Source organism: Perognathus longimembris, chromosome 27 (genome assembly GCF_023159225.1).
Source record: "Perognathus longimembris pacificus isolate PPM17 chromosome 27, ASM2315922v1, whole genome shotgun sequence".
NCBI lineage: Eukaryota > Metazoa > Chordata > Mammalia > Rodentia > Heteromyidae > Perognathus > Perognathus longimembris.
The window spans coordinates 7,892,082-7,913,402 of record NC_063187.1 but is presented as its reverse complement, the minus strand read 5'-3'; the positions used below and the strand labels follow the sequence as shown (position 1 = coordinate 7,913,402).

Here is a 21,321-nt window from a genome sequence, read left to right as displayed (position 1 = left end):
CTGCGAGAAAATACTTGATAAAGAACTATTATATTCAAAAGATACAAAGAACCCTAAAAATCCAACAATAAGGAAATGACCAATTTCATTTAAATAAAAAAAGGGGCCAAAGAGCTTTAAATGTAACACACTGTACCACAGACTATCAGGTACCGTCGTGGAGAGTTGCAACAGCATGAATGGATCTCTAAGGAACAAGTACTCAGAGTGTATCAAGTCAACCTCAAGAGATAAATCTGTGTGAAGCTGGCCCGAGAGTACGCGAGATCTCTTTACGTAACTTTTGGGGGGGGCGGGGGTGGAGCGGGGGAGTGATGGTACGAGGACTTGAGTTCAGGTCCTCATGCTGTTGATTTATGTTCAGGGACAAAGTAACCGAGTGATGAACAAAGCCCCCGAAGCACTCCATAGCCACACCACGCTCACGAAACCCTGGAGCCAGAGGGGGATGTGCTTCCAAGAAGCAGGGTTTCACGGTGCCCACTCAAGTGTGATGCGGAATGGGGCCTTTTCGTGCCAACATAATCAGCCGTGGAGTTCTGAACCTGTGAGATCCCACTGTGATGCCAACACGGTGAGGACCTGAATATCCCATCAAGTATTTTAGCAATAGGGCTACAGTAAAAAGCGGGGGGTGGGGGGGCGGGAATGCAAGCTGTGGCAAATGGCATCTCTTGAGGGATGAAGCTGGTAATGGAAAAACTGGTCACTTCGGTGTGAGGCCAGGGGCTCCAACTCCTGTCCGTCAAAACAGGGCTATTTTCTTAATAAACATTTCAAGGCTGCCTAGTGCCAGAAGTGATGCGTACAGGGGATGGAAGGGGCTGTGGGCGCAGCGTGCGTGACGGGTGGGCGGGCGAAACAGAGAACCCGGACAGGGGTATTTATTCTACCCGCGGTCTCCCTACAGCATGTGCTTCACCTGTACATCTCCAGAGCGACTGTCTGGGCTCGTGCAGGGCTTCCTTAAGCTTTCTGTCCCGGTGGACAGTTACTTCTGGGCAACAGGTCAAAGAGACTGGGTGGGCTGGGAATGTGGCCTGGTGGTAGAGCGCTTGCCTCGCATACATGAAGCCCTGAGTTCGATTCCTCAGCACCACATATATAGAAAAAGCCAAAGTGGTGCTGTGGCTCAAGTGGCAGAGTGCTAGCCTTGAGCAAAAAGGAGCCAGGGACCAGTGCTCAGGCCCTGAGTTCAAGGCCCAGGACTGGTAAAAAAAAAAAAAAAGATAGGAACATCAAACAATAGAGACTATCATCCATTACAACTGTCTTTTTGTTTTTCTCCTTATTAGGATTTTGAAAAGGCTCCAAAATCCACGGATACTTCAGGCTTAGCACAGTTCCAGCATACTCCCATCCAGCTGCTTCCCATGGGGGCTGCTGTACGGGGGTGGGAGGGGAGGTTTGTACCCGTGGGTCCTCACCAGCAGATCAGCCAGCACAGATGGCAAAGTAAAAGCTACCTCTCTGCACTGGCACCATTCCCTAAGTGGCAGGCTTTGCCCTGTATATGGAGGACGGGGAGGGGTGTGTATAAATACTACACCTTTGTGCATGTGTGTGCATGTGTGCCGGTCCTGGGGCTTGAAGTCAGGACCTGGGTATGTGTGTGTATACTTATTTATTGCTCAAGGCTAGCACTCTACCACTTGAGCCACAGCTGGCTAACTGGGGATAAGAACTTTAGACTTTCCTGCCTGGGCTGGCTTCGAATCATGATCCTCAGATCTCAGCCTCCTGAGTAGCTGGGGTTACAGACATAAGCCACTGGTGCCGGCGTAGGCCATTTTAATCAAGGGATTTGAGTTTTCCAGGGCTTTAGGACCCAAGGGGGGCCCTGGAAACAACCCTCGTGGCCAGCCCCCTGGAGTGGGGCTGGATAGACTGGTAAATACTTCACTGGCGAGGAAACTTAAAACTGCCCTTGACACAATAGGCCTGGCAACATGCACGATGGGAAACGAAACGGGACCACTTACTTCGAGAAAACCATCCACAATTAACTTCCAGACAGCCAGAAAGCACTCTAGAAATCAAATAAACAGGAACAGCTAATGATTCTGGAATGTCTAATTTGGCACACTGTACGTTAGAGATAATGGGAAAGAGTTGTTTTTGAAAGGCACTTGGCATTCGGGCTCTGCCGGCCGCCGGGGGTCCCCGGTGACTGCCGGAGACCAAGGTCACAAGAAGGGGGAGATGATGCACACCTTTCCCAGGTGTCCGAGAGCCAGAACCTACACTTCTGACCTGGGTCCAGGAAAATCCACCTGTGAACCACCTCGAGAGGCGTTCTGTGAAAGAGGGGAAGGGCTGGTGGGCTCCCGCCCGCGAGAGGCATGCTTGCTGTCTGGGCTCCTTCCCACCCAGCCAGCACAGGCAGACTTGTGAGTTCATTAGCACCTCATCAGGACACCAGGCAGCTGCCAAGGAGGAGAGAACTCGGAACCAGTCACTAATTCCTGGCTGTTTTGGCTTCTGTGAAGCAAAAGAAAAATCCAGAACAGATGAGAACTCTCCAAACTCATCTACCCCATTGGCCCATCCTAATTTACTTTCAGCAGGAAAGCCAAGATGTGAGGGGGCGGAGGCGAGACCTCCGACCCACTCCTGGTGTTGCTGTTGAGCACTGGGTCAAGTTTCGCAGATGTTCAGAGTTTAGGGGAAGGAAAAGCAGAAGAACGTTCTGGTAGAGGGGGTTTTACATGGCCACTCCAAGGTATAGAAAAGACAAGGACAAGAAGCAATCCTTCTAAGCCAAATGTTTTCCCAATGCCTTTCCGGTTTGGGGATGTGAGTTCCACTCATTAATTTCTCCCTGGGCGAGATGTGGTCATGGCTGCCGCTGCCACTGATTTGTTCTACTTTCTACCAACTCACAGACAGGAATTGAAGACACTGGCGCATTCCGAGAACAGAGTCTAGGTAAGTTGTGGGTTCCTCGTGTGAACCTGCATTGGTTCTCGTTATCTATAACATTTTGGAAGTTTTTTCAAGTGGCATGGCATTAAATACTCAAAAGAAAGAAAAGAGTACGTCTCTACTCAGATGCCAGTGGCTTCACCACACCTGTAATCCTAGCAACTCAGAAGGCTGAGATTTGAGGATTACAGTTCAAAGCCAGCCTAGAACACAGAAAGCACTTAATAAATGCCCAGTAATGGTGTTTTTTCTCCTCCTTTTAAGCCTCAACTGTCATGTGTATTTATCTCTGACTTCCAAACCTTCTATCCTGAAAGTGATCCTGCCGTTCTTCGCTTCCCAAATAGCTAGGATTATAGGTAGGAGTCACCAAGCCCCGCTTAACGCTGTCCTTTTAAGAAGTTAGCACAGAAAGAGGAAACACTGCTTGGGTTGTACATACTTGTTTTCAGAAGCTGCTCTTCTTGCACTGTACACGTACCCATCCTATTTCAAAACTCAATGCAGAAGACACCAGCAGTTGGGCTGTCCTGTCTCTGAGCAGACCAGCTTTCCTTCACACGCCCACAGACGCACGCTGGTTCCTGAGTGCACACCTGCCCGGCAGCGCGCGAACCTGGCTCAAGGATCGTCTGCATTAGTCACGGCTCCCCAGTACGCGCTGCACTCACGCGGACACTACCTCTGCTACTCCACATCTGTTTCTACACGCATCATGACGCACGGTCATGTTTACTGTTCTCTTGTCTGCTATCATCGTGGCTTCAATCACAAAATCATGTCGGGGCAATTGGCCCCTTTCCTAGAAGAACAAGTACTTTATTTTCTGCCTGCACACATTTCAAGAGAGGGGGACAGGTAACAGACGTTCCGTGCTAAATTTCATCCCTACAAACATAATGTCTCCGCATCTCACCCTACGTGAATAACTTATACAGAGTTATTTGTTGCACATATTACATGCTGGCTTTCTGCTATATATCTTCACGTCTAATTTCTTACTAATCCTCACAGGTCTATAAGATAGGTATCTGCTAGTTTAACGTATATGCTAGAGGTAATAAATACACATTTTAGCTTGTTTTGTCATGCTAAGGACTAACCCCAGAACCTCACATGTGCTAAAGCAAGTGCTCTACCACTGAGTTCTAGACACAGAAATTTAAAATAAACTGTTTCTCTCACTCTTGCTCTCCATCCTCCACTGATGAGTCTAAAGTAGTTTTGTGCATATACACATTCTTATTCCCCTTCTTAAACTATGCACGCTGTGCTCGGTATTGCCTTTTTTGTAACTTGAAGCCAGTGTGGTGGTACATGCCTGTAATCCAGCACTTGGAAGGCTGAGGCAGAAGGATCATGAACTTGAGGCCCTATTTTCATTGTCACTTTAGAAACCTTACTGTAAGTAGTAACATAACTTCAAACATGCTTGGTGCATTTTTGTGATTTCTCAAAACCTAAAGTAACTGTCCAAACTCAGGCTTTTGTTTTCCATGGTGAGTTCAACTCATGAATTTATTTCAGTGGCAATGTCAAAATATAATTTGTTTATTTTTAAGTAAATATATATGACACGTCTCATTCTTTTTGAGCGAGTACTATAGTGTAAAATATGATTTATAATAATCTAAATGGAAAGGCAAAATCTGTAATAACATGCCAATACAATGAAGATCTGTTACAATGGCAGCACTATGGTCAGCTATGGGGCCAAGCTATGCCCAGACCCTAGTGGTCCTGTTGCTTCAGTGAAAAGAACTTGTGTGTTAAAAAGCAACGTCAAGAACAAATTCTGTAATATTGCTACTCAAGTTGTGTTACCTGATGACACAACCTGTTTCCCAGGCTTTCAAATCTGTGATTCAATTATAATTATAGATGCAATGGTTAATTTACAGCTTTTTTATCTTGTCTATGATACCAAGCGGAAAGCTAACTAACGGAGGTAATACTATCTTAAAGCCACATAAAAATATGCCCACATATAATAAATAATATGGGATGAATTAAACATCAAAATTGGTTCTTAGAACCAGCCAGGCACTAGTGGCTCACACTTGTCATCCTAGCTACTCAGGAAGCTAAGATCTGAGGATCATAGTTCAAAGCAAGCCCAGGCTTTCGGAAAGGCCATGAGACATAATTTATCTTCAATTAATCACCCAAAAAATTGGAAGTAGAGCTGTAGCTCAAAGTGGTAGAGCAGCAGCCTTGAGCAAAAAAGCTCAGAGACAGTGCCCAGGCCCTGAACTCAATCAAGCCTTAGTATTAACAAACACACAGACACAGACACAGACACACACAGAGACACACACACGTTAGAACCAGAGCCCACTGAACAATATCCCTCTTTGCTTTTAAAAACAGGCAATGCGGGGCTGGGGATATAGCCTAGTGGCAAGAGTGCCTGCTTCGGATACACGAGGCCCTAGGTTCGATTCCCCAGCACCACATATACAGAAAACGGCCAGAAGCGGCGCTGTGGCTCAAGTGGCAGAGTGCTAGCCTTGAGCGGGAAGAAGCCAGGGACAGTGCTCAGGCCCTGAGTCCAAGGCCCAGGACTGGCCAAAAAAAAAACAACAAAAAAACAAAACAGGCAATGCAACTGGTAGTGACTTGAGACTAAGGAATAAGAAATGAGGAAAATGATCACTGTGGACCATGAAACAGCAGACATCGTAAGACAAAAGTGAGTATCCATCAGTTCAGGAGTGGGCAACGGGAGGAAACAGGCTGAAAGTTGGGGTCCTGGCAGAGTCTCTCCCCCAAGGCTGGAGAGAAATCACCCCCCCCCCCCAGCCTGAGAACTACACAGTGTATTTCTCGCAATTATGTGGAAACATTGCTGCTGGGAGCCACACGCTCACACACAGAGCTTCTCCACACATGGTCTGTGGCGGCCGTCAGTGGATCCGCCAAAGCTCACGGAGAGACCCCTCGCTCTGCGCCTCAGCGCCAGCCCCCTCCCAGGACTCGGCGGCGTAAACCGCCGGTTCCCCTGGCACCAGAGGCAGCATCACCTGCAGGGTTTCATTTTTCTGTTTGACACCTCAGTGTTGATTTTCCTGTGCACTACAAAAGAGCACTCTCCAGTGCTTCTCACACGATTACACAATCACTCCATTGTACTCAGAAGAGGATTAATGATTGGGTTTTGATTGTAGTTTTGATTAATCCTGACTTTGTTTAATTGGTGACCTTTGCTGGGATCCCAAGGGCTGAGAATTGCAGCACGCACACTGCTCCACTGTGCTCTGAGCGGTTTGCGCCTGCCAATTTATTTCATGCCCCATTAGCCACAAAAGCTATGAAATTGTGGTCCAAAAACAGCTCCTCATTTTTCCAGGATAGAGGTACAAAGTCCTGTATGAGCTTTTCATTTTGATTTAAATATGGTAAGCCAATGATTAAGTCTCTCCTGGTTGTGACCACAGGCTCCTACCTCCAATCGGCAGGCATCTCGGCACAATACCAAGGCCAGGCAAGCCGTGTCACGATGCGGCGGTCCAGGTTTCCCATGGTTCAGAATTAGTTTGTGTGAAAGGGTAGGGGGGGAAATATCTTGTTTTTAACACCCACCTAAATTACCACACTAATAAATATGTCTTTGGAATCCCAATCAAATCCGTAGTAATTTGAGTTTGTGCTCAATCTTATAGCTTTAAGGCTCAAAGTCAAGTTCAATGTAACGAAACGTTCTGTACTACCTACAGAACCAACGCATGGAAGGGAGCATGTGCCCAGACCCTCCATTACAGGTCATGTCCAGAGCCATACTTCTTCCCCTGGCAGTTGAAGAAAGGCAAGTAGCCAATCAGGGCTTAGTGTGCCTTCCTAGAAGACATTACCTGTCCACCCCCTGCCTGAGAGGCGAAAGACAAACAGGCATGCTGTTTTCAAACAATCAAATGATGTATCTTGGGAAAACATAAATATGGCCAGTGGGGAAAAATGTATACCCCTCAAACATAATCCAAGTTCACACTAGTCAGCTAGTGAAAACGCTTCTTTCTGGCATACAGTATCTCCACAGGAGGAAAAGCAAGCTCGGCCAGTCAAGTGCAACAGCCAGAGGGGCAGTCGCTATTGTACAACCAAACGGCTTCTTTTGTGAACAAGAACTATGCTTTCCAATCCTACGCTGCACATAACTACCCCTTCCAAAAGTGCTTGGTCTGAAATAAGTCATTCTAGCTTAGTCTTGGTCTGGAGTACCAGAAAACTCATTACAATTGCACTCACATAGAAAACCCCTGTGGTTTCAGTTGCTCACGGGAAATGGAAAGGTTCCCTTATGAACAGGCCAGGCCAAAGACACAGCTCTCTCCCCTGCTACTTCTGGCTCCTGCCCTCTTTGGCATGGCTGATGGAGGCTGGTCTCATAGGTCTTCCTTTACTGCAATTCCATGAAAACAGTATTAATAAATTTAATGCTGGATTAGTGAGGCAAGGAGCCGAAGTGAACCATGCCAAAATATTCTTACTGTTTACGTGCGATTTGTACACTATAGTTCATGTGTCTTATGTAATTAGATGAAAATCACCATACAGTTGGTAATTAGCATACTCTAGTTAGCAGAAACCCGACTATGACATGTACACCTGTGCTGATGGAGAATCTTTCTGACTCAGTCCTCTTTCACATCTGAAAGTTGCCGCTCCTGCCAGCTTCACCTAGTAAGGCTTCAGGAGCTACTTAATGGTATGGCAGGCCATTCATCTCCTGGTGCCTTAGAACTGACGTGCTGAGGCCATTCAATCATATTACACCTGCCAGTAAGAACAACACACAACAGAGCCACAGAGCTAGAAATGAAAAGGATTGTACATGGAGAGAGGGAACTGCACAAGTGACTGTCCCCTTTTTCCCTGAACTCAGTAGCCTCACACGGCTTGCCACTCACGTTTGGGTGCTGTTTGAGGGTGTTGAGTCACACATGCCCACTACAGCATGGAATGAGGCTACTGGTCTACCTCCCAGCAGTAAGCTCTGCTCCCAGGCCTGCCATGGCTCATTGAAACAGCACAGTACACCCCCTCTCAGTCTGCACCTACAGCTTGTGTGGAATTTAGGGTATAATGAGATATGGAGGTGTTTATCAGGAGGCAGAATGGAACACGGAGCAGGCTGGGAACACAAGGCCTAGCTTTTCTTTAAAGTATACTGGAAAAACAAACGATTCCATAACATACACAGTTTTGAGTAAATGTTACAAGCAGAAGTAAGTCTTGCAGAAACTTGGAGAACAAAGCAACATTTCAGAATTACAGTTGCAGAACGGTAAGCAAGTCTTCCATAGTGGCTTTCTTGCTGCCTTTCCACGTAAGACTGGGGTTCCAGGGTTGGAATTACCCAGCCATGAACAATGGCAACAGTCTAGCCAAACATGTTGGGCAGGCCATGTTGGAGGAGCAGCAGAGGAGGAACCTGGATGTACAGAAAGACCAGCCTGCTACAAGCTGATGGACAGATGGAAACGCAGCTCAATGTCTGTACACTTGTTCAGTGCTACCTTCAGCAGCCCCTGGCACCCGTGAATCCTGCCAAGTCCCTCGTGAGCCCCTCTTCCCACGCCAGCCTCAGGAAACGAAAGTAGCAAACCCTCAATAACACAGTTATACAGTTGTAACACAGAATATAGTTTTCTAGTATGTCTGAAAATATTCACGGTTAATGCTCGTAGAAGACTGAAAAGAGTCCTGGCTGAAGTTTGCTCTGCACACTCGTAAAGGGCAGGGTTGCAGGAGGAGGCCGGCTGCAGGGCAGGGAGGACGAGCCGGCTCTCCCATCATTCCCAATAGCACACCCCAGGACCCTATTGGCTGACAGTTAAAGGTTGCTACACTCGCCGTACTTGCTGTATCATGTTTTCCCCACTCCCTGTCATTCTTTCTTTCTTATGGGAAAGAGGCTAATGTAAAAGTGGAATAAAAAAAAAAGTAACAGCTAACAAAACCACAGCACAAGGAAGAGAGGAGCCCCTGTGGGAACTGCCAATAAAAACGTTCCTTCTCCTCAGGCTGGCTCACCCACTCAAATGTTTCTAATGAAGCCCCCGCAGGCTACCAGGGGTACGGCTTTACAGTTCCCCAGCTCCCCAGCTCGCGGCCGGACACCCCGCATCTCTGGCAGACACCTGGGAGTCAGAATTGCAGTGTCGGGAGCAGAGAAGAACCCCCAAAGTCACCTTCTTGTTCAACAGGGTCAGGATCAATTCAGGAAACTTTCTAGTGCTCTCTGTAACAAGTGTAGCTGCTTCTTGACTTTGGGACCTGACATAGTCTTCTCAGCTCTGTCTACTATTCTGTTGTAGCAATAGTTCCAGACTTCTCGCCTGTGTTATCTCCCAACTCCCCCTCCAAAATACCAACCTTTGAACTTTGCCTCCAGTGACAAGGAATGTGTCTTATGCTTCTTTCACTAACTTGCTCCTAATAAGCACATTTGCAATTCTGCTTCTCTCGTGGTGATCCTCAGAGACTGCAGCCCTCCACCTGCTCTCGCCCACCTCCATCTATTCTAGCTCTACTCACACCATACCTCCCAAAGCACATTCTCTGGAAGGCTAACCCTTGCACTATGGTCTAACAACCTTTAGTCACAGGTCAGCACCCTGACATTGGCTCTCACAATGTCACAGCCAGCGTGGCTCACGGAAAACCTAAGCAAAGGATTGTGGGAAGACCCTCAGCTACATTGCTAGTCGAGTGCTGCACATGTACTGACAGTGCAAAGTGAAGGAAAAGGCAACAACATCCTGAAGCACCAGTAAGGCTGACAAACACTTACTTGTGCCAGGGAATACTCAAAAGAAGTGACAGTGACTAGAGAAGGAAAATCCTAAGGGAAGACTGAGGAGGGGGGAGCCAGTGTACAAAACATGTGATGGACAAGAAGCTGGCCCAATGAAAGGAAAAAGCATCTCCTTTGAGGCACAGGAGAAAGCAACAAAAATAGAGAGAACTATGGATGCAACACGGTAACTACTCAGGCCCAGGTGAGGGCTTTACTAAGGTGGGAGCAGTCTTTGCACAGAGGTGAAAATCGCTAGTGGAAAATGACAATGATTGGGTGTTCAAGAGCTCACTATTCTCACAGAAGCAGCAGCACGGCTGAACACACACACGTGCAGAGCTCACACAGGGACGGACACCATGTGAAGCAAGAGGGAAAATGACGCACAGCAATGATTGCTAACAATGATGACTTTGACTTACACTGTGGCAAAACGTTCTTCTTTTTGTTGTTGTTGTTGTTGTTGTTTGTTGTTGGTCCTGGGCTTGAACTCAGGGCCTGGGCACTGTCCCTAAGCTTCTTTTGCTCAAGGCTAGTGCTCTACCACTTGAGCCACAGCTCCTCTTGTGGCTTTTCCTGAGTAACTTACTGGAGATAAGAGTCTCATGGGGGCTGGCAATGTGGCTTAGTGGTAGAGTGCTTGCCTAGCATGCATGAAGCCCTGGGTTTGATTGCCCAGTACCACATAAACAAAAAATAAATAAAAGGAAATTAAGGGCTGGGGATATAGCCTAGTGGCAAGAGTGCCTGCCTCGGATACACAAGGCCCTAGGTTCGATTCCCCAGCACCACATATACAGAAAACGGCCAGAAGCGGCACTGTGGCTCAAGTGGCAGAGTGCTAGCCTTGAGCGGGAAGAAGCCAGGGACAGTGCTCAGGCCCTGAGTCCAAGGCCCAGGACTGGCCAAAAAAAAAAAAAAAAAAGGAAATTAAAAGAGAAAAAATTATTTTAAAAAAGTCTCACAGTATTTCCTGCTTCAAACTGTAATCCTAGGATCTCAGCCTCTTGAGTAGCTAGGATTACAGGTGTGAGCCACCAGTGCCTGGCTTAATTATTCAATCTGTAGAAAGCTCATTATACTATTCTGTTTTTCTGTGCCTTTGAAAACACTCATAAATGGCAAGTATTTGCAAAAATTGCTCAGTCTACATAAGATCCGAGAACCAATGGACTAACCAATGTACCAGAATGTTCCAGGATACATTTCGGGATTCCAGAGAGGTAATGCAACACACACACACACACACACACACACACACACACACACACACACTATAGTAAGAACCTTAAAATCTGGTAAAAGGAAGCAAAAAATAATTCTATCACACCAAGGCTCGTAGCACATAGAATCACATCCATTGTAGAAGGTGAGGTGCCAGGCAGCCATCCATCTAGACGGAGTACATCAGGGATAAGGAATGGCAGTGCAAGACAAAGTCCTACCAAGCGTGAGCCTCAAGAGCAGCCGTACTTACTTCATCTCCAAGACCTCCTCCAAGTGTTTCCTCCTCTCCGCTCGAAGGTTGGTCAGATGCGTTTCCTTCTCCGCCAGGGACTGCTGGGTGGAGGACAGCTTGGCTTTCATGGACTCCAGCTCCTGCTTGACCTTCTCCATGGCCATCAACAGCTCCTCCACCTGTGGCGAGCGCCAGAAAGGGAACCAGAGAAGGTATCGGTCACTTCCAGTCTCAGGGGCTGGTCGAGGTGCACACCTAGGACTGCAAACCTGAGCATGTGCACACAGAACACAGGGACATTTCTCTCCTCCATCCGGATAACAAAGGTGTCAAGGAGATCTACTGGGCAGACACTCTGATGCTCTAATTCTTTTCAGCTGAAGACAGGAAAAACTTACTTTCTTCTTGGTTATGCTTGTATATAACATATAATTTCCTTTTTAGGAAAGGGCAAGGAATCGCAGGCTGCCTTCCATGGATGTCATACAGAAACAGCCTAGAAATTTCCAGGAAGTAACAAGAAATACAAAACTATGAAGAATAAAATCCTAATGATTTCAAGAGAAACTTAGAAACTAAAGGGCATAAACTTGACTGACTGATTCAGCTAGCACAACGTCGAGTGGTATTTTACCTAAAATGAACATTTGTACGGTTTGTGCCATTAAGAACTTTTTCATAAAGAAACAGAATTCAGACACTTTCTTGCTTATAAGCCAGTGGGTAGGAGTTTGTTGTTTGCTCATTTTAAAGAAAGTAGGAGGGAAAAAAAAGTCCCCAGACATAAAAGGAGGTAGAATGCTGCAATAAGAAAAGAAAATCGCTTTTATAGAAACAGATGCCAAACAAAAACAGCCCCCAGGGTACAGCAGGGCTAAAACACAGGGAGAAGACTGAGAGAGCAAGTTATGGACTCTCTCTGCCTTTTCCACTTACTCTGGGTATTTGCCAAATGAGAACTATTGACAGGAGCATCTTATTTTAATTCAGAGGCAAGAACCATGCTGAGGGGATGTGTTCACCAGAAAGTACCCTGACCCAGGTAGGCCGCTTCAACAGCTGACCACAGCCCTCTACCCTCCTCCCGGTGGCTGCCTGTCAAGCAATAATCATGGCACCAATAAAGCTTTCGCAGAGGTGTAGGCGAGCATCTGCCATTCATTGAGTCCTACGAACACCCAGCGGGGTCACGGTACAACTGAGAGCCAGTCTGCAGGCACCATTCCAGTGCAAGCCACCACCCCAGCGTGGTTCACACCCTGAAGTGCGCGCATCCTACCCGACCCTCGCCGTGTTGACTGCGCTCCACTGACTTCTGGCAGCACCTGCGTTCCTTGATCTTTAAGAAACCACCAAACAGAAGCCATAGCTGGTGCTCTACTACTCGAACCACACCTCTACTTCTCACTTTTTTTTTTTTGGCCAGTCCTGGGGCTTGGACTCAGGGCCTGAGCACTGTCCCTGGCTTCTTTTTGCTCAAAGCTAGCACTCAGCCACTTGAGCCACAGCGCCACTTCTGGCCATTTTCTGTATATGTGGTGCTGGGGAATCGAACCCAGGGCCTCATGTATACGAGGCAGGCACTCTTGCCACTAGGCCATATCCCCAGCCCTACTTCTCACTTTTTGATGGTTAATTGAAGATAAAGAGTCCCCAGGGATGCTGGCTTCAAAACGCAATCCTCAGATCTCAGCTTCCCAGTAGCCAGGATCTGAGGTGAGAGCCACCAGCGGCCAGCGTCTCTAAGGTTCTTTTTAAAATACCAACTTATGTAAAGAATGCATATTTAGTCAACTGCTTCTCTGGAAGCTGTTTTCCCGGTACCTAGTCTGGCATGTGTAAAAGATGTGTTTTGTCTGTCACTCCAAATTTTTACTTCCAGAGCTTTATTTTAGTTGGTAGAGCAGCTTTCTTAAGAGATGGCTGAATTTTCCCATCCATTTGAGTGCCAGATCCACACGGTTTATAGTCTCAAGACTATATAGATCTCCAAACAGTTTTTACAGCTTTTTAGAATGCAAGGGAAAGAGCAGTACCATAGACCAGAATCTACAACTAGCCACTTGATTCGCTCTGGTCCCAGGACAGAGCAACAGTTCCAGAGTCCCATTTGGATCACCTCATTTTCTGCCAACCAGAACGCATGCAGCTAGCATGTCCGAGTACTTATTTCACTCTGTGCCTACCACGCAGCGGCTGTTGGGGCATACTGAGTCTCATCACTGAGAAACAAATGTAGTAAGAGCTAAGTAGAAAGAAGAGCTAAGTCTTACACTGAATGACAAAGAAATTCTTTATCATCTGAAAATCTCTGTCTCACACACACACACACACACACACACACACACACACACACACACACACACACAGAGCCATGACTGGTGCTGAGATTCAAGTATGTAACGTACTGGCCTGCAGTAGCAAGGTGAGAAGGCTCTGGGCTCAGCAGTCTGAGTGCCAACAGGACCAGATGGTGCACTTATATCACAAGTTAATAAACTCAGGGTGGGAACAAGAAGGGAATACATGATGACTCCACCACAACCTATTTTCCTTACAAAATCAGAGCAATGATGGGGCTTCAGAGGCTGGCAACTGCATCTCCAAGATCCCCCGCCCTCTTCTCTGCACCAGAGAGCAGTGGACGTCTGCAGTTTCCAGGGAGGGCTAAAAGCCTGTCTCTAAAGGAAGAAATGATTAGAAGAAAAAAGACGTGGCACAAAAAAAAACAAGGTTGGGGCTAGGAATGTGGCTTAGCAGTAGAGCGCTTGCCTAGCATGCATGAAGCCCTTGGGTTCGATTCCTCAGCACCACATAAACAGAAAAAGCCAGAAGCGGCGCTGTGGCTCAAGTGGCAGCGTGCTAGCCTTGAGCGAAAAGAAGCCAGAGACAGTGCTCAGGCCCTGAGTCCAAGCCCTAGGTTATCTAGCAGTAGTTAAGCAGTCGCCACCCAGGCCAGGTTGTTAACTAAAGAAGTTCACTGTTTATCATTGCGCGCATGCGTGTGTGTGTGTGTGTGTGTGTGTGTGTGTCAGTACTGAGGTCTGAACTCAGGGCTCTGCACGCTCCTTTGGCTTTTTCCACTCAAGGCCGGCGCTCTACCATTTGAGTCATGGCTCCACTTCTAGACTTTTGCTGGTCAACTAGAGAAGAGATAATCTTATGGATCTGTTGGCCCAGGTTGGCTCTGAACCTCACCACGTGTACGGCAGCCCCACCACGTAAGATAACAAGAGAAAGTGCCCCAGCTCTGAGAAGAAGGTCTAGAGGCACACATGGGGCAGGAAAGGGAGGAGGGGGACAAAGAAGGGGCTCGGGTAAACTCACACGGGCTGGCTGTGTCCTCTCTCCCGGCACCGTGGCCCTGTGTCTGCCTATTATTATGTTGTGGTGACCAACCTTCCACAAACGAAAATAAATGTAAAAGGAGATGGGAAACATGTCAGTGTGAAAGAAAGGCTTCTTTTTCAAGCCGTCTCAATTTTCCTTTTCCTCCTTCACATCAGGTCAGATGGCTTAGGACATAAATCCTACAATAAGCACTCGTCACTCCAGGGTGGAGCCTGAGAAATCAGACATCAAAAACCACAGGCTCGTATGTTCACAGCCACTGTCACCCTGCCGCTCTGACAAGCAGGGGTTAGGGTGAGCTCTAGGGGCCAGCGTGTAATCCCATAGATCGGTGATTCACGGTATTGTTGGCAACACTGCATCAAGATAAAAAAGTAGAAGTCTGCCTTAGTGCTCTGAAAACAAACCATTGTTTCAGCAGACGAGTTCTTTAAATTAAGTGTCTCCTATAATATGCTTATTTTGGCAACAAAGAGGTTGCCTTATGGACTAAGTGAAACAAAATTTAATAACTTCCTTGTCTACATAAGCTCCAGGGGTCTCCTGGAGGAAAGAAGGGTAGAAATAATGTGGAGAACTGGGCCAGGCAGCAGTGGCTCACATCTATAATCCTGGCTACTCAGGAGGCTGAGATCTTAGGATCACAGTTCGAAGCCACCCTGGGCAGGAAAGTCCTCTTACCTCCAAAGAACCAGCAAAAATGCCACAGGTGAAACTGTGGCTCAAGTGGTAGAGCACCAGCCTTGAGAAAAAAGAACCATAAGAGTCAGCCTAGGCCCTGTGTTCAAGCCCAGTATATACATGCGCACATGCGCGCACACGCGCATGTATACACATACACACACAGTAACAAAGCAGGTATGGACCAGCATTTTATAATGCTGCACCTGGGTCTGAGCACTCCAGAGCATCCATCAAGTTTGAGCTAGGTGAATAATTTAGGAAGAAAAGCACAAATAAAGTAGTGACATTTTCCTCTGAGAAGTTCTCTTGTAAAGCCTGTTTTTCCTAGGACAAAATAAGTACTGAATGGCTATATAAACCCTGCAAGTTCTGAATACCCTCTCAGTCGAAAGGATCCGGACACTTCAAATGGGCAAAATCCTAACTGCATTTTATTATGGGAACGGGCCACCCCTTCACTGGCGTGATGTCATCCGCACAGAACAAAATGCTCAGGGCTTGCGCCTTTGCTTCAGAGCACCTGAAATGGTGTGACTAAAGAGTTATAATTTTTGGAAACTGAGATGTGGCACTCTTGTTAAATAAAAATGAAAACAAGCCTACATGCAGAAGCATAGATATGGTTTCAAGGCGACATAATCACTTCTCACTTTACCAAACACTTCCACAAGGAAGGAACTGATAATGAAGACGAATCAAAACACATTATTTTAGGAATTTCTGTTACAAACCACTCACACTCGTAGAGATGGATTTCATCCTACCCTATCACGTGGTTGTGGAGCAGAATAAATGGAAGCCTGGGCATCAAGTCTGCTTCAGGAATTCTTTAGCAGCTGTCTACCAACCCCAGCTGGCAAAGTTACAGAGGAAGTGAAGGAGGCTAAAGTTCTGCTAATCCAGATTTGATGAAGATGAACTTTAAGAGCATTAAGAAAATAGAAGATTACAGCAAAGGAATCTCAGGGTTCTCAGCTTCATCCTCCTTACCCCCGGTAAGCTCCTGCCACTGACTGGAGGGGGCGGGGGGGGGGGGAGGAAGTTCTGTGGCATCGGAAAGCTCCATTATTTTCGCTCCTATATTTATGTTATACATATATATATATATGCTTTTTGTTTGCTTTTTGCAAAATTACTAAACATGAATCTATAATCTATAAGAATTTATAAATGTTTTAGGGCTCTCAGTGTTCTTGCCTTTTCTCCTTTTACCTGCCTTTTATCTGAAGAGGCTTGCTAGTATTCTAAGACATACTGCTAAGAGTTTTATTAAAACTCTGAAATGCATTTTTCTGTTTTGAATTGTCCCCAGCATACCTAGATGAACGTGATTTAAACATGGCACCAGGTAGCCTCGGTTTTAGAACAGTGACTGAGCACAGAATGACCTCCACTTACATGGGAGCGCACCCATTTGTGCTGTGTGCCATTCTATCCACACCACAATCCCATCTATAGGTCTGTATCAATTCCAAAGAGAAATGGAAGGCAGGTTTGGAGAGCCCCGGGTACCCCCACATCTTACTCCACACTTTTTTTATTATTAAAAAAATATTTTATTAAGCGACAAGGCGCTGGCACGTCAGGACCACAAGGTCGGATCCCAAGGTCGGGATCTCGGGGAAGAGCCCTTATGCTACATTTCTGAAAGTGGCTACAACCAGAGCACAGAGTTTTAATTCTTCTTCTCCATCTGTCCTCTGAGACCCTTTGCTTACAGACTTCTGGTTACTTGAGCACTGTTAATTTCAGTAACTAACTGAAATGCAGGACTGTATTTGGTTGCCTTACCACAGGCCATTAGCGTTCTTCTAACGTTGGGCCATTTCATATACATTCTAAGATCAGCAGGGGAAGCCCAAACACAGACACTTCCACTGTGGCAGCTCTAAGGTTCGCCAGAAAGGAAACCTGCCACATGGTTCAGGCAGAAAGGAGTTTACTGGGGGGTTGGGGGGGAAGCAAACTGCCAGCCCACACATGATGGAGGGGCAAGGAGACGGGGGAAGGAAGAAGAGAAAAAAAAAAGGAAAGAGAGAAAGGACCGTGTTGAGCCAGACTATATAGGAAAAAGTGGGAGATGTGGCCAGGTGGATTGGATCTGACCTCAGAGGAGGCGGTACCTGCCTCCCTGTGTGCCAGTTACCTAGGTAACTCGGGTACTGGGCACAGACTTAAACAGGTGGGGGCATCTGCATGGAGCCCTCCCCGGGATGGACCTTACAGCCCACAGCAGGCACTGAAGACGCTGTCTGGGACAGGATCCTGGTCTCAGCTGCTCTTTGTTCCATACAGGGCACTAAGCAAGTGTGTCCTTGTAGCACACAGGGCTGAAGGCCACTGGTGGGGTCCTTAGCACATGGCATCTGCCAGTTACCCCAGCTCAGTGACACCAGTGGTCTCACCCAGCTGCTTCCTAACAGATTCTGTGTCCCTGCACTGAACTCTCTTACCAGGGCCAGACTTACTGTTCTCCCACAAAGCAAAGAAAGGGAAATGATCACGGCGGAAGTGAAATGTCATAAACCACCATGGGAAGTAGCTTAACATGTCCAGTCACTTTCTCAGAACAGAAACTGACATCGTACCTCCCTCACTGACTAGCACTGTCTTCCATCTCTGCCTCTCAAGCTTAGATATTCTTTCTAATAACAACAAAAGGGCACAGGGACATAAAGAGAAGTGGAAAGGTATGAAGTGAACCCAAGAGAAACAGCAGAAGTCAGAACCAAGTCACTCTGAAGCCATCTGGGCCCCAGGTGCCACAGTGTCTCCGCCCTCTGTATTCCTCATTAACACCAACCTTGCTAACTGTATCATTCCTTCTAAGTGTATCTCTTTCCGAACATAACAAGGTATACAATATATCATCTATCTGCTATTTGAAATTCTCATCTTTGAATCAGAAAGCCTTGTGTTCTGTTCTGTCAAGGGTTATGCCTAGTCTCAAACAGCTAAGTTTCGTCTCATCTCTCAGACACATGAGCTTGTTCTACATAAACACATGAAATCAGACCTCTATATTAACACCAGCCAATTCGTGCACAGCTCTATTTCAATCACTGCCCAAGTCTAAATACTTACGCTTGGAGTCTTTGCCACCCTGTAAACATACAACAGCATGTCGACTTGACCTAAACTACGCTGCTTAGGTGTCACCTTGTGTTTAACAGGAAGCGTTGCCATGGTAACAGTACAGAAATCGCAGACCTGTTTCTCAGCATTGGTCCTGGCTGACTCTTCCTGCGCCAGCACCATTTCCCGCTCTGCAGTTATCTGCACACTTTCTCTCAGTGCTTCTTCCAGCTCTTCAATCCTGTCATCCTTCTTACGGAGACTGTCCTGGAAAACGATGGAAGACCAGGTGAAGCAGACAAGTCAGTGAGCCACGGGGGAGCCTAGGTGTCAAGGAAGGGTATTGCCTCTATTGGAAGCAACTCCACGCCAGAGAAGGATGCGCAGAGAGGAAAGCATAGGCGAGGGAAGAGAAGAAAGAAGGAGGTGAAGTTTATGATAAAAGCCAAGGGTCAAGTTAGTGAAGCAAGACAGGCGTGGATGGATTTGTTCTCTGCAGCAGAGAGAATAAAATCGTATTAGAAAGCATAGCTAATAAGAGCTCAAATGTTTACAAGCACAAAGCCGATTTTGAACTCCTCTGTCAATTGAGCTTCATGTCAACTTTGAAGATCTCTACACAGACTGAATATCAAAACATCCTCTTTCCCTGGAAAGTTATTCTGCCTAGATGAAAAAAAAAAAAATCAAGTGAGGGCTGAGGATATGGCCTAGTGGCGAGAGAGCTTGCCTCGTATACATGAGGCCCTGGGTTCGATTCCCCAGCACCACATATACAGAAAACGGCCAGAAGTGGCGCTGTGGCTCAAGTGGCAGAGTGCTAGCCTTGAGCAAGAAGAAGCCAGGGATGGTGCTCAGGCCCTGAGTCCAAGGCCCAGGACTGGTGGCAAAAAAAAAAAAAAATCAAGTGAACAGCATTTTTCGGCCTGAATTCTTCATATAGACCATTACTGGCAAACTACTATTAAAAAGTGAAAAGACTGCTGAGCGCTGGTGGCTCAAGCCCATAATCCTAGCTACTCAAGAGGCTGAGATCCAAAGGTCACCACTCAAAGCCAGCCTAGGCAGGAAAGTCCACGAGACTCTGATCTCCAATCAACTACTTTTAAAAGCCAGAAGTGGTGCTGTGGCTCAAGTGGTAGAGCACTACTTTCGAGCAAAAGAAGCTCAGGGATTCAAGCCCCAGGATTGGGGGTGGGGTGGGGGTGGAGGGGGAGTGAAAAGATATTTTTAATATTTTTCAAGAATATGAAGTTTTTTTCTTCACCTCATGCATAAAACTGGAAACCGCAGGATGAATGTGACTGGCCTGGCTACAAATGTGCAGAATTCTCTAAGCTCACCTGGGTTAAGTTTAAAATGGAGATGAGTGCAAATCTGTCAAAGACAAACACAATCCTACCGGTCTTTAAAATCTTGTAAGACAGAAGAGAAGAAGACGGAATGAAGATAGGTTGGAATCAAATGGAGACACCAGTGTAAGTGCTTCCCTTTAAAATTCCCCTTGCACGAGAGGAAGAAGAATCAAGTACTGCCTCTGGTCAAAACACAAAACCAAAGACCAAGGCATGCCTCAGTGGTCTGGAGCAGACCTTTACCTATCACTCCACATAACAATCCAAACAGGATTAAAGTCATAAAACTCAGAAACTGCTAGAAGGAAATAAAGAGGAAAAGCTTCTTGACGTGGGCTGAACCAAGACTTCTGAGGATAAAACTTCAGAAGCACAGGCAACAAAAGCAAAGTGGACAAATGGATTACATCAAACCAAAAAGCTTCTGCAATGTAACTGTAACCTGTCTGTACTTTACCATGACAGTGAACAATCAAGATGAAAAATCAAGAAGGGGAAAGATGACGTGAAGAACATTAAGAAAATATTTGCAAACTTATGTGACAAAGGGTTACTATCCAAAAAAATACAGAACGAACTCAAAACAATTAAACACCCCACCCCAGCTTTAAAAGGTGCGGAAGGTCTGCTCAGATATGTGTCAAGAGAAATGCATGAGTGGTGGACAGGATTTAAACAAATGTTGAACGCCGTGGATCACCAGGGCAGGACTGCTTGAGTTCCAGTCCCACTCAGGGGCTGCTTTATCCCAGCGAGTGTGCCAGGAGCACGGCAGGAGTGGCCATGTCTCTTGTGACTGGCTTCGGAAGCTGCGGTCACCTTCACTGCCTTCCTCTATATTCACACAGCCCAACCCCAAGCCTCGTGGAGAAGGACAGCACCAGAGAAGACAGACGATCCGAGCCAAACAGAGGCTGGTTCAGAGCATCTGAGCACGCAGCTCCAGTTTAACAAAACACAACTGCCCACGAAGCCCAACCTTCAGAGAGAATACAGCCTGTGAGGTGAACTGGGCCCTCACTACACACACAGCCCCACGGGAGACTGGATTAAAGTGCCACACAAACATACAGACCAGGTTAAAAGGCAGTGAATAAGGAGGACAGGCTGGATACAGATCAGCAAATGTGCACAACCCACTGTCAGGAATCACTCGGAACAAAACCTGCCAACGGCTGACATCTAATGACAGGTGCTTTCTGGAGATAATGATGAAAAATCAGAGTAATTCAATTCATGAATAGCTTGGTACTAGAAGAATATACACTGTGATATGCCAGCAATCAAACTTCATGAACGAAACGCACACAGAGGCTTGTTAAGTTTAATCACTGGATAAATGAATCCTCACGTCTGAGTGTTTGGGGAACCAAATTTTTTTTTCTTTTTAAAGAAACTAAGAGTAGGCTGGGAATATGGCCTAGTAGCAAGAGTGCTTGCCTCGTATACATGAAGCCCAGGGTTCGGTTCCCCAGCACCACATATACAGAAAATGGCGCTGTGGCTCACGTGGCAGAGTGCTAGCCTTGAGCAAATTCTCTTTGCCAGGGACAGTGCTCAGGTTCAAGGCCCAGGACTGGTAAAAAACAAAACAAAACAAAACTAAGAGACTGAAATAGTCTTATTGACCCAAAAAGTAAAGATGCTTACAATAGATACAAGGCAAAATCCTA

General features: G+C 46.6%; 1 protein-coding gene across 3 annotated transcripts in view; it reads right to left on the bottom strand.

Annotated features, from left to right (window-relative positions):
- The window catches only part of Erc1 (ELKS/RAB6-interacting/CAST family member 1), a 99,932-nt gene that overhangs the window by 27,725 nt on the left and 50,886 nt on the right, over nt 1-21,321 (bottom strand). For all 3 annotated transcript variants that reach the window (XM_048335261.1, XM_048335262.1, XM_048335263.1), the window contains 2 exons: nt 18,429-18,560; nt 11,202-11,362 (listed from right to left, as the gene is read on the bottom strand). In XM_048335261.1, coding sequence (XP_048191218.1) covers nt 11,202-11,362; nt 18,429-18,560 — 293 coding nt within the window. The remainder of the gene's footprint in view (nt 1-11,201; nt 11,363-18,428; nt 18,561-21,321) is intronic.